This window comes from Temnothorax americanus, unplaced genomic scaffold, assembly GCF_048541705.1.
Source record: "Temnothorax americanus isolate GAGA-0224 unplaced genomic scaffold, ASM4854170v1 Scaffold52, whole genome shotgun sequence".
Lineage (NCBI taxonomy): Eukaryota > Metazoa > Arthropoda > Insecta > Hymenoptera > Formicidae > Temnothorax > Temnothorax americanus.
The window spans coordinates 468,221-481,449 of record NW_027509678.1 but is presented as its reverse complement, the minus strand read 5'-3'; the positions used below and the strand labels follow the sequence as shown (position 1 = coordinate 481,449).

The window sequence follows — 13,229 nt, the reverse complement described above, 5'->3', positions numbered from 1 at the left end:
AATATATACTTATATATAAAAGGCCAGTCGGGCCGAATTAAATCGTCTCTGTGTTGATAAAATACGTCGAAACATTATTACATTCGTCACATTTGCAATAATAAAAATTCGTCACGTAATCATAACGCGTTTGCATTAGTTGAAAATTTCGCAAATTATCGCGTCATGCGGGGCCGGCTTGGTAGATAATGGCTCGTAATATATGGAGGTGTTCCCAGCGCTACCGCTGGGTTATCTGAAAATTTCAACTGTGCGGATATTCAGACGTTTCTATCGCGATATGTCATTAAGGCAGCTCGCCGAGTATCCGAATATCCGGGATGCCGCGGGGGACGACCGACGTCGCGAGAGGCAAGAGGGATGATGGGCCACCGGATAAGTCCTCGCGCGTCGTAAAAGAAAAGAAAGAAAGAAAAAAAGAAATTCGCTTACCATTCAGCACGTGGACCATTACGCTCGCTGGATTCGCGTTGCTGGGGATGCAGGTATAATTTCCGCTGTCGGTCAATCTGGCCTGTGTCACCAGTAGTCTGCTTGTCGTCCCGGTATCCGTTTTCTCCGTCTCCAGGGAAACCCCGCCCCTGCGGTGTACACTGAATTATCGCAGATACTTTGGCGCCGTTCTCGTCACACACATTGCTACTTTGTCATTAATTCTCTCTGCAGGCAGGCGCGCGGCTTACAGAAAACATCGGCAAAAAGCGCGATCGTGTATATGATGCATAAACGATAACGCGGACTCTTGTTCGCGTAACGCATATTGTCAAACATTTGCTGGCAATTGTGCACGAATAAATCGAAACAAAAAGTTTATTTGTATATCAGATGTTTTCCTATAAAACTGATGTGCGCGACGACATCTGATGACACATATTTCGCTCTGCAGAGAGAAAAAGAAGAATCTAAACTACTTGAACATCTTTTCGCGTAAAGCGTTCTCTGAACTAATCCCGGACAAAATTGCTGGATCAAGGGTCGTTTGCTTTTTCGACTCTTGATGATCCTTCCCGGAGTTGACGGGGCTGACGAAAAGATTAAAGGCGGGGTACTCCAATGTCTTCCGCTCGATCGGCGATACCGCAAAGTAACGCCCCTAAAAAAACTTGGCCGAAGCCTCCCTCCTCGTTTGCCGAGACGGAGGCGACTTGTGAAACATTGTTAGGATCTCCCGTCTCGGTTATGCGATCCGCAATCGATAATGGAAACGTGTGTACGTACTAGCGCGTGTATGTGAGAGAAAGAAAGAAAGAAAGGGAGAGAGAGAGCGATTCTTACGATTTGTACCTGGGACTGTCGAAATCCACTACGGCCCCTCCGTGATGCCAGGAAACGCTACTGGGCGGTGTACTTCGCACATTCACTTCGCACGTGAGACTTATCGTGCTACCTTTCTTCACGTAGACGTCTTCCGGTCCCAGGATCGTCGCCTGAGCAGCTGTAACACACGTTAGAAACCGTACGTTTTTTAAATATTCCGCATCCGTATATCCATCTGTGCTAGATAACGGGCTTTGATCGATCTGGAAACATCAAATCGTGCCCTTTATTGATATCAAATTCATTTGCTTGCATTATCTAAAATTTTACAGGAGCGAGATATCTTTCTGCTTGTTTCACTCGGCACTCGTGTGAAATTTCAAACAATTAAATATCTATATAACGATCTCTTATAGCTTAATATGCTTAAGGTTATTATCATTAACAGGGTAGCTGTATTTTTTTTATTAATAGAATTATTAAAATTCTCTTTCTATTCCTTGTATTTATATTTCTACATGAAAGATATTGTTACTTTTTATGTGTGTGTTTGTGGTAAAATCTCTAAAAATTATATTATAAAGGAAGGAATTTATGCGTTATATAAATTATATTTGTCATTTATAATAATAAATACGTGTTTGTAATATAGCTTAATTAATTAATATGTTTTAGTGTCATATATATACGTATACATCATAACGAAAAGAAAATGACTTGATTTGATATTCGACTACAGCATATTACTTCAGTTAGATGAAATTTTCCTTTAGTTATTAGTTAGTTATTAGTTAATATTATTTGTTTAATATTATCGATTCCGTCTCTCTCTCTCTCTCCAAAGTTTATAATTTATGCACATTACGAGTTAAAAAATATTGCCAATTAAATAAACCAATATTTAAGCAATTTTCTCATATTGAACTTCTTGTTTAGAAACTTTTAATTACAATCGATGATTTTAAACTTAATTATTTTAATAATTAGTTTATTATTTCGATCTTACGGTATAATTTATAAACGAAAATAAGAGTTTTGTTTGTGACTTTTATGCAATAGTAAATTTAAAAAGAGATAGATTAATTTTTAAAAGTAATTATATATAGATATGTTTGAAATTAACAAGATAATAATCTATATATATAAGACATATAAAGAGAGAAGTGCATAAAAATAGTAAAATATATTAGAATTCGTCATTATCAACAAAATTTCCGCATGATAAGGGAAAACTTATTTCAATTACATTAACATTGCAGTTCATTACATTGGGTACTTACTTATTCTTCAAATCATTGCTGCAGTTATCTTAAAAAAGTTATATAGAATACACATAAAAACATGCAAACAGAACCATGCAAAATCACGAAAGGCCAACCTGAAGATAATCAAACGGTTTCCAAAGCTTGTACAAAAGTCGATAAACTGTCGCTAACAGTCAAAATCTACAATCTAAATGAGTCGAGGCCGAGTATGAATATTGCGTGGAATATATTTTCATTACGCTCGCATTGGGTTCCCTCTATTTCAAAACAAGGTTCTTGCGCGCGGTTCCACCGAACACATTTGACGCGTGGTATATTTACGACTCGCAATATTAGGGCGGAAAATTAGCACGCGTTAGCGTCAGCTGTATCTGCGTAAAAAAAAAAGAGAGGAGAATATTTGCCCGACAGTCCCGAGCGTAACGGCGTCTATAAATGAAGAGTGCTGTCCGTGTTTTCACCTTCCTCATGCAACGACCTCCAATTCATTGGCGAGCGAAACCCATCCGGGCGGCTTGGCCATAAATAAAAAAAAAGCAAAAAAAAAAACGTTTATGCACAAATCATTACGGCATGTAACTAAATTGCAAATAATACTTCTAGCAGCTAATAGCAAATTCAATAGCTTGGAAAAGGAGTCTGCTCTTTGCGTGAATCTAACCTGAGTTGAACGTCCGGTGAATGGCGTTTGGTGTAGTGATGGCAGGGACAGGGGCACTTTCTGGAATGGGAGGACAGAAAAGATATCGAGTTAATCGATTTCGTCAAGATCTATTGTTTCGGGGGGGTTGGGAATTGAACTAATGTTGAAAGCACTATCAGTATATGTAGGCCACGCCTGCGAAACACGGAGTATAAAGAATATTATTCCTCTATTTCCTTTTTATCGTCCGTTTTTATGTATGTTAGTCGAGATTTATGGAGATTCCCTAGTCCGACATTTTAAAAATGTTTGACCTAATATAATTGAGTTTAAAGCGTTGAAAACGATTTCAATAAATTTCTATTGACAATCTCTCGAATTCAAATTATTAAAATCAGATTAATTGATGGGTAATTAAAATATTATCATCTTTTTATTAAACATCTTTTGAATGCTTTTATATCGAGTAAATATTAATATTTATACAATAAATCTTGTAATTTATCCTGTATTTTATCTTTTTCCCGGATAACGCGCCGAAATGAACCCTTTTGTTAGAGAAATTTTAATTGACGAGATATTTTATTAATATCTGTATTAAGCGATCGTATATAAACATACATACATATATAGGTGCTTTACGTATTGAAAGACGAAATCGACACTGTGCGCTGGTAATTAAAGTAACTGCAATGTTATATGCGATTACTCGGTCAGAGAAATAGATGCAACAAAACTGATCGGTACTTTAGGATATTCCTCACGTGACAGACATGCAAGCGGAAGCGTTAATGACTTTGGTCATGCTGGTGCGTATTCGAGTTATCCAGCAGTGTCATTCCTGATCAATCAGGTGATAGACACTTACGAAAAGCGTTCAGATATTCTTTCACCTATCGTAAATTACGTAATAATTTACAACGGCTTAAAGTTATTACGGGATCTAATTTAACCCTTTCACAGTTTTTCGCTTATGTTTTAACTGAAATAATTAAAAGCTAACTCGGAAATTATAATAATTTAATACATTGCAATAAATTGTAATGAAATATCTATTTCGATTTATAAAGTATATATAATGTAATATATTATATGCATGTGTACTGACAATAAGTAACGTTGCAACAAAAATTTAAAAATCTATTTTTATTGTATTAATATTATTTCCGTTCTCTTTTCTCTCTCTTTGTTTGTGATAAAACTTGTTCGAAAAGTGTGCATTTGTTTTCGAATTGAGCGATCCATGAAAGGGTTATCTGGCAAATTTCTAGAAACTTAACGATCTTGATTTTACCTTCGACTTTCAACATGAAGGCTAAATTCATTTTGGGCTCGGTGTTAACCTGGCATTCATAAACCCCGGCGTCCCGTGGTTGGACATACTCGATCCTCAGCGTCCATTCGTCGGATGATTCAGGGTGCTTAACGGAAAATCTTGCGTCCCCCGTATAAGCGAGGGTCGATGACGTCAGGATATGCAAATCCCTCTTACGTATCCAGGAGATCTACAAGCAAAGTGAATGCTCGATTAGACTTCATCCGCCCGAGCTCCGACCATCGATTTGCCGATCTGAATAATGGATACGATTATCACCGGCTGCACACCCATTTTCTTAGAAAAATATTGTCGTATACCATAGTTGCAGTAAATTGTACTTAATATCGAAGAGAGGCTTTAAATAAGTTGTGTCCTTCAAGAGAATTTTTTAGCTCTTTATATTTCGAAATTCTATACGATTTTCCTCTCCTTTTAGATAATCCAGTTTTAATCGAAGCTATATATATATTGTTCTATTATATCAAATATTTTCGGGAGGTATGTTTTGGAAACTAAACAGAGTGACAGGAGAAGAGCGATCGCGGATCCAGTCGACCTCAATTCATCAGATGACGGCAATTAGTCAGTAGCACGATTAATCGACTCTCAGTTAATCGGTACCCGCAACTATCCATTTATTTGATCAATTATGTCGTCCGTCATTAACCCGCGATACCACTGTCCGATTTGCTTTAAAAAGCCGACGTTCATTTCCGGCTAGTTTAGCTGTCAATCCGTAGGAAATATTACAAATTTAACAATAACTTTCCGTGGCCGCATAGGCGTGTAATGCGTCGACGATCGGTACGGGACCCGCCCATTGGCGCGCTTCCCGCACAAACACGCATAATGTGTAACGTTTCGTCCACGCAAACGTTAAATATTGTCACTCCGTGTCGCATATAAATATTCCGTTCTATCGATTTCATCGTCAATTGTTGATCGATCAAGCCACGCGTTGCCTGTGATAATAACTGAATTACCACACCGTTACATCAAAATTGCAGTGCAATCTGAAATTTGTCGCAGCCTGGTGCATACATGCCCGGCGTGTACGGCATTACAAATGAGGTATTACATTTTCGTGGTTTACAACATCGCCTATTAAGCGCGATAATAAACGGTTTCCGCGGTTTAACCTTTCGGATTTTGTGGATTATTACGTCATAACGTGGCAATATCAAAATATATAAATAGTATATATTTCAGAAATTTTGCTGGGAATTAAATTGCTCTATTAGCAGTACTCTAATTTTATAATAAAATCTTATACCTTCTATTTTCTTTCACTTAGAAATAAAATATGATTTTTTTCAGAATTCAATAACTATTCTACTCATTTCTCCTGCATCACAGATAGAAAATGTATTATCACGTAAATTGCTGATTTCAATCTTTATTTCGTTCAATCGTAAATTATACGATGCCGCCCTCTTAAAGACACGCACATATATGAGTCCAATATAAAATAGGGGCTCCCTCAACTCGAGAGAAATTGTGTCAGACGATCGCGCGCGGCGAGTCATTCTATCGAATTGCTCGAATACCTTCGAAGCATGCTTCGGGCTGACGCAACATCGATATTGTTTAATCGATAATAATGGCACACGTATGTATAACGGCCAAATTGGAAAAACGCATTAGATTTCCCCGGACCCACGAGGGTAGTATTTGAGACGGCCGTTAAAGGTTGTCTCCCCGAGCCACCCCAACAATTATAGAAGTACGTGCCTCCGACCAGCACATCCACAAGGCATCCTTGACGTTTCTCCCAAACCTCGCTATCGGACTTCTAACCCTAGCAATGGCGGATCGTTAAACGTATGTTCTTTCCGGATAGACGACGCTCTCATCCCTTTCATTAATTATTCCCCATCGCGTCCTTCTGGAAGTCACCTCGGTTTTAGAATGACATGATCCTTCCGCGCGGGAAAGCCAGAAATTGGATAGACAAAGTTGATAAAGGTCGATCTTCTGATCCAACGCGCTATATATGACAACTGAGAACTTATCCCATTTTCTATTATCGTTTTCAAGCTCTTAAATTTCTCACTTGGGAAAAGAAGAAAAGATATTTCACAATTTTACACCCATCGCGCGTAACAATTTTTTACAAAACATTCTGATACGCATATATGAAGTACAAAAATATCACATGTGTTATTTCTTGCTGTATATATTAATATGTGTATATAACGCACATTTCAATAATATCACACACACATTTTAGTTGGAATAAAAATTATACATACATTTATGTAATATGTTCCGAAAGAGTGTCCTCAGGTAACATTTTATTTCATTAATTACTTCTTTTTATAATCGCAGTAGATTTTATTATAATTTATATAAAATTAGATAGTAATGTCGGTAGATCTATCAATATTGTAATATGTTGCTTCTTATTATAATTTTATATAAATTATAATAAAATCTACTGCGATTATAAAAAGAAGTAATTAATGAAATAAAGTCCCTTAAAAAACATTAGAAGTTATAAAATGCATTTTCTGTAATTTTCAATCAATATATAAACAATATTAAATTCGAATATTTCCAAGTTTAAAAATGTTGCTGCGAAAATTATCTGAAATCGACAGTAAACCCAAGAGATTGTAATTTTTAAGAGCCAGAGAAAACAAGAAATAGAGGGCTTTTAAGCATGAATTAGAAATACGCTCGCGTATCTCTACACGTCTCTTTTATCGTTCATACCTCTTTCTCTCTTTCTCCTCTCCCTCCTTCTGTGGTTATCGTTTAGCGCCTTTTATATCTAGACGGAGTGCACCTCCGTCGGGGAAAATTAAATATCCTCCAGCTTCTACGTTCGGCCCCTCGGGGTCAGAATCCTTCCTATATAACTTAGCCACGAAAATCTTATAGTTCCGAACTCTCGACTCGCAACCAAGATTACGAGAGCAGGAATATTACGTGCTCGACATGTTATCGTGTCATTTTATTGCGGCGGTAATGTGATAAATAAATGGGTTTTACATTTAGCGCTTTGAATTACTCACGACTGTACTGCTAACGATGCTTACTCGTAATTAAATATGAGATATTCGTCCCTTCTAATAGTAATAATAAGTAAAAACTGGCCGCAGCGTGTAAATATAAGAAACACGTTTACAACGCGAATTGTTGACAGAAACTCTATTATTGCTTCCTCATAAAGGAAGCTTTGTTTTCGTAAAAAAAAATTTTTTTTAGTTGCTTTTGCCAATGTGTTCAGAATGTTCTAAAACGTCAAAAAAATCGCTATTTTAAAAAATGTCGGTATGTGTGTACGTATGTGTGTATGTGTGTGTGTGTATGCCTGTGCCAAATTTACCGAAATTTCTATAACTCCAGAACTGATCAACCAAATCTTAACGAATTGTATATGAAAAAGGGGTAGAATTTTCCGGGGAGTACTATAGAGTGTATAGTTTTTCGTTATCTATTTTCTGGAAACCAATTTTTTTAATTCTTTTACTCAAGAATTAGAAAAATAAAAAAACGGTTTCCAGAAAATCGGTAACAAAAAATTATACACTCTATAGTACTCCCCGGAAAATTCTACCCCTATTTCATATTTGATTCGTTAAAATTTGGTTAATTAGTTCTGGAGTTATAAAAATTTCGGTAAATTTGGCACATACACACATTAGAGTTGAGAGACCTGTATATGTAAGACCGCGGATCTTAAGACATCACTTCCTCTATGAGGAAGCCAAGTGAAAATTTCTAATTTGCACTATTTTTTTTATTTTCCTCTACACTCTGTCTTTCTCGTTATTAGAAAGACAAAAGGAAGGAAGTATTTTATTCGAGAATAAAAATTTGCACTTGATGTAAGACAATAATATTCTTAAAGTTTTTATTTTAATAAAAAGATATATGTATAATTAATATTAATATTAGTTAATATATATATTTAAACAATTTTTAATTTAAATTTAGAAACAATTTTTTTTAGACTCAAGTTTACATTACATATATATCATTTTACAATTGATTATCCATATATATGTATCTTTCAAATATAACTTGAAGACAGGAATCTCCCCTACAATTACGTAGCTTTTAAGCGTCTTATCGTTGAAGTCAAACTACACAAAATTGAGCTAAAATTTTCACGACACATCGCTAAGAACAATCGACGCAATCTGCAGCGAGATAACCAAATTCGTCCCGCAATTTCCAAGCGCAAGAACATCTCGCTCTTCCTACCGTATAGTCAAGAGAAATTACGCGGCAAGAAAGGACGGCGCTCGGCAATGTTGCGCCAGCTTAGAAATCAGCGCGTACGAATATAGCGAAAGGAACGAGACAGGGCAGCATCTCTCTCTCCTTCTCCCTCTCCCTCTTCCCCCTCTCTCTCTCTCTCTCTCTCTCGCGTGCTCCTCCTCTAGACTTTTTGCTTGTTTCCCTTACATCCTACAGGAATATCCGGTGAGAGAAAAAGGGAGAGTGCAAGCTTACGACGAGCTAGGCGGTACATAAAACATCTCCAAGCGCAATTTGCCAGGCGGTAAGCAGCGTAAGCGAGCTTTCAGTGGCTTTGACCTTTCGTCGCTGTCACGAAGAGATCCGCCATTTTCTGCTTAGGTCAACCCGAAAGCGCTCTGGAAAGCGCGTCTCTTTGTACACGGCAATATGACCGCGCGCGCCGCCCGCGCCGCCGCCGTTCAGCGATCCTGATTTCCCTTTAATTCGCGACCGGGTAGAAGGAGGCGACGGATTGTACGCGCATGTAACTACTGAAACCGGATGCAATTTAGCGCAAGGTGGAACGGATTCAAAGCGTAGCGAGTAGCCGGTCAATCTTATATATTTTTTTAAGGTATTTCTTATTTGCTGCTATCCTCGTTTTATGTAACGTTCTCGGATTGATGTGCGCGGCATTTATTTGTCGATAATGAAATAAATGACTGGAGCTCGCTGAAGACGATATTCAAGATGTGGAACATAATAACTTGTTTCTCAAATTCTATTTTATTATTATGTAAAAATGTTTTCATATCTGTGCTGTTATGTACTTTTTTGTTTTTTCCTTTTACAATTAGTATAAATGATGATGTTCTTCCCTGCCTCAAAAAATCAGAAACTACGAGATCATTACGAATATTTCTCATGTCAGACATTCACTGTAAAATCTGACGATGTGAAAGATTTCCAGCGCAGACATCAGGCGATGATTCGTCACAGATGCGAATGTATCGCGCGTGTACGACACATGGAGATAAATTCTATTTGCGGAGAGTCTCAATATACAAGTATAGTCGCACTTTTGCACAAGTTGGTCGACGTGCTGTGTTACGGCTCGACTCTTCGCTTTCTTTTTCCCGTTTTCACGAGTTTTCGTGAGATCTCGAGAGGCAGTCAGGCATGTCGATCAATTTGGCAGAGACAGTTTGTATCCGGTCGGTTTTGTCTCGGGCGCGAACTAACAGACGCACGACAATATCGACTGACACAAGTGAAATAAAAGAGGGGAAAGCGAGAGAAAAAAAAGGGAAGGACTCTGACATAATCCATTTACGTCAATTTTTAATGGCGACACTGACACTTTCGTTATATACTTTTATATCCATGTCGGGAAAAATATTCAGAGGTCTCGCAATTTAAATTTAATGACGTAAAATGTTAGACACATATACTCATTCTAATATATATAGTAGCAGTTAGTTCTTCGTAATATTAAACTTTCATCTAGTATTATTCTAAACAAACTATTAAATAAAAACATATAAAGTAGATTTTAAACTGTTCAAGAAAATGTATATTTAAGAAATTGCGAAATGTCGACGAATCCATTACGTTAATAATAATAATACCGTGCAAATTTTGTAATAACTGTCTTCAAGTGATATTAACAATTGCTATTAACGTATTGTAGACAAATCGTTTCTCATCTCCCATCTTTGTTACTCAAACGGAAGCTGCAAACGCGTATCATCTGCGCGCAAATGCAGCGAGATGAGGCACGTCACGCGAGGCACCCGCCACCCGCCGCTATCTATCCGACCAAGACTTCAGCGGTGTTCGGGCCACATTGATCATCGCCGTGACGCACTCGCGAAATTGTCAGACAGCCCGTAACGCAGGGCGAATCGACGTTTTCGCGGGCGCAGCAACATTTCGGCCGGCAGACACGCCGCGCCGCACCGCGCCGCGCGATTATTTTATCGCGCGGTAGTCGGTACACCGAGCGATAGAAATTGGAGGTACCAATTAGCAGGTGGTATCAATTTAATGGCCGCACGGCATCGTTCGTCATCGCTGTTAGCGCGGCGAAACGTGTTCGACACGGGCGCGCTAGGCATTGATTATATCGTCGCCGTCGTTACCGTCGTCATTACTTGAATACCCTATCGGCCGCTACCCACCCCCAACCGCTCCCCCCCCTCCATTTTCCCTTGGTCCGCGCTCTTTCCCAATTCTACCGTGTGGTAGCTGCATCCTCCTCTCTCCAGGCGAGGAAAGCTCGTCCGAAATAATAAATTAAATCGAAATTCACGTGCACAAACAAATTGACGCTTTATTAGGACATGTTGTTTGCGTAATGTTTTGTAACTAATTTTGTCGGGAATTTCAATGTTGAATTTCCCGGGGAAATCTGCATGTTGGGCAAACAAGGCTGCATCATCGACGACACGTTGATTTTGGAAAATGGAGTTTGTAATTGACACTTTGTAAACGCCTGACCGATAGCCTGATAGACAATTTCAGTCACGTCATTATTTTGGTATGGAAGTTAAGATGAAGTATGCTGAAGGTATTAAAACTGTCTAAAGTTTTACACATAAAAGATGTATATTGAGATGCTCAAAAATTTAATTTCGTAAAATTAGAATCGCAAATAAACGCGATAAACTTTGCGTAGCGAAGATTCCGAATCAAGAAGCGTCATTCAAGCGAGCTGTCGAAGCAAGGCAAGACTATAATGTCGGGCGATCGAACGAATTTCCGTTGCCTCGGCGGAAGACACTTAGGCGTGGCACGAATCCAAATTCTCACGGAATCTCTCTAAAAAGGGACAGAGGACGATCGGCGCCGGAACAAACGGGTGCGCCTTTCCTTTAACGAAGTGGCTCCGGGCGAGTTGTTAGCTGCTATCTATCGCACCGTTCGATTACCGAAACCGAATTAAGAAGCGTAGGATAGGCGCGAATGAGAAATAGAAGAAAACTCAAACGAAGGGGGTTGAGTTTGGATTAGATGTGAAAAAAGAAGCGAAGCAGCTTTCTTGAAAGAAGATGTACGAGAAGTTGTGGCTGGGGGTGGAGCAGGGGGGGGGGAGAAGAGCGGTTTCGGTAAAGTGTAAAGAAGAGAACGGGAGGGAGGATTTAACGAAGCTGTTTGAGGAAGTGAGGTTGTTGAGATAGGTTCGATTAGATGTTCGTAATAGGACTCGAGCAACAGAACACGGGAGATAAGAACAAATTGAATTAGCGAAGAAAGCAAAGAGGACGATAGCCGTTTTGAAGGAAACGAAATTATGTTTGGATATTCAGAAATAAGTTAAGCCAAAGAATATTTTAAAAAAGATGAAGAGATCAAAGAAATATGAAAATAATGAAAGGAAATAATTGAACAATTTCTCGATAAGAGAGATGTTTTGATATAAATTGTAATACAAATTTTACAAGATAAAAAATTATCTATTACAAATAAAAAATAAATATATATATATTTTTTATAATAAATATATATATTTTTTGCAAAATAGTGTTTGGAGTTGTTTTCTAAATCGTTCTATTCTCTCACTACAACTTGAGCGAAAGCTCCTAATAGTATGTGAAGATAATGGTATTATAAAATAGAAGATTATGTGATATTATAGTCTGTAGGTATTACGTATAAAAACTAAAAAAATTAATTATATTTAACTTTATACTTTATAATTGTTGTATATTTAGTGTTTTATTAATCCTTCAAGACAGTCTAAAAATAATTTATTATTCACACACACACACACACACACACACGCGCGCGCGCGCGCGCGCGCGACCGTGTTTTAATATATAATATATAATATATTTTACAAGTATATATATATTCAGAAACTAAACTGAAATTACATTTATATAAGACGACAAAGGTGGAAAAACGAGAAGGAGGTTGCGAAGTATCTGGGAAACGGTTTGGTCTAGGTTAGATCCAAGTAGACGGAGAAGAAGAAAAAAGTGAGAAAGCAGACGGAGATATCGGAGGCAGGGTGAAAAGGGGTAAAATGGGGTGGTACAGGCGAACAGTCCATTCGAAGAGACGGCAGCTAATTAGTATTGGAGCTCAGTACGTCTCTTTGCAGCACAAGAACTGCCCACCCTAGATATAGAGTACGACGAGACCGAAGGTGTTGCTAGGGGTGTCTTGGGGGTAGTTAACGTTAATGAGCCTCCATCAGTAACGACGCTTTTTTCCTTCGCGGTCATATATTCCGCTGAGAGGCACGGCTCTTACCAACCGACCTGGCGTATTCTCTCACCATTGCACTTCCGCCATCCCTTCTCGCCGCACTGGATCATCCCTCGTATTTTATGATCGCGATTTTCCTGAGAACCAGACGAATATTCGCGCTGCCATAAGGTCGATCCAGGTTGGGTGAAAAGCGATGGAAGATGTCGAGTAGCGTGATCATTTTATAGCAGTGATGAAAAACGAAGGAAATAGAGCAAGAATATTTTATAAGAGAATGAGGTACTTTATAAAAGATTAAGAACATTTTTAATATTATTGAAATAAAAAGTTATGAATTCCG

The 13,229-nt window shown here is 38.2% G+C and overlaps 1 protein-coding gene across 7 annotated transcripts in view; it reads right to left on the bottom strand.

Annotated features, from left to right (window-relative positions):
* Positions 1-13,229, bottom strand: part of LOC143904441 (protein amalgam) — a 311,418-nt gene that overhangs the window by 9,317 nt on the left and 288,872 nt on the right. For 2 of the 7 annotated variants that reach the window (XM_077419130.1, XM_077419129.1), the window contains exons 4-7: positions 4,460-4,670; positions 3,184-3,243; positions 1,276-1,435; positions 433-593 (exon numbers count right to left, since the gene is read on the bottom strand). In XM_077419130.1, the coding sequence (XP_077275256.1) occupies positions 433-593; positions 1,276-1,435; positions 3,184-3,243; positions 4,460-4,670 (592 nt within the window). The remainder of the gene's footprint in view (positions 1-432; positions 594-1,275; positions 1,436-3,183; positions 3,244-4,459; positions 4,671-13,229) is intronic. The other 5 variants (XM_077419132.1, XM_077419131.1, XM_077419134.1 and 2 more) reach the window with 5 other exon arrangements.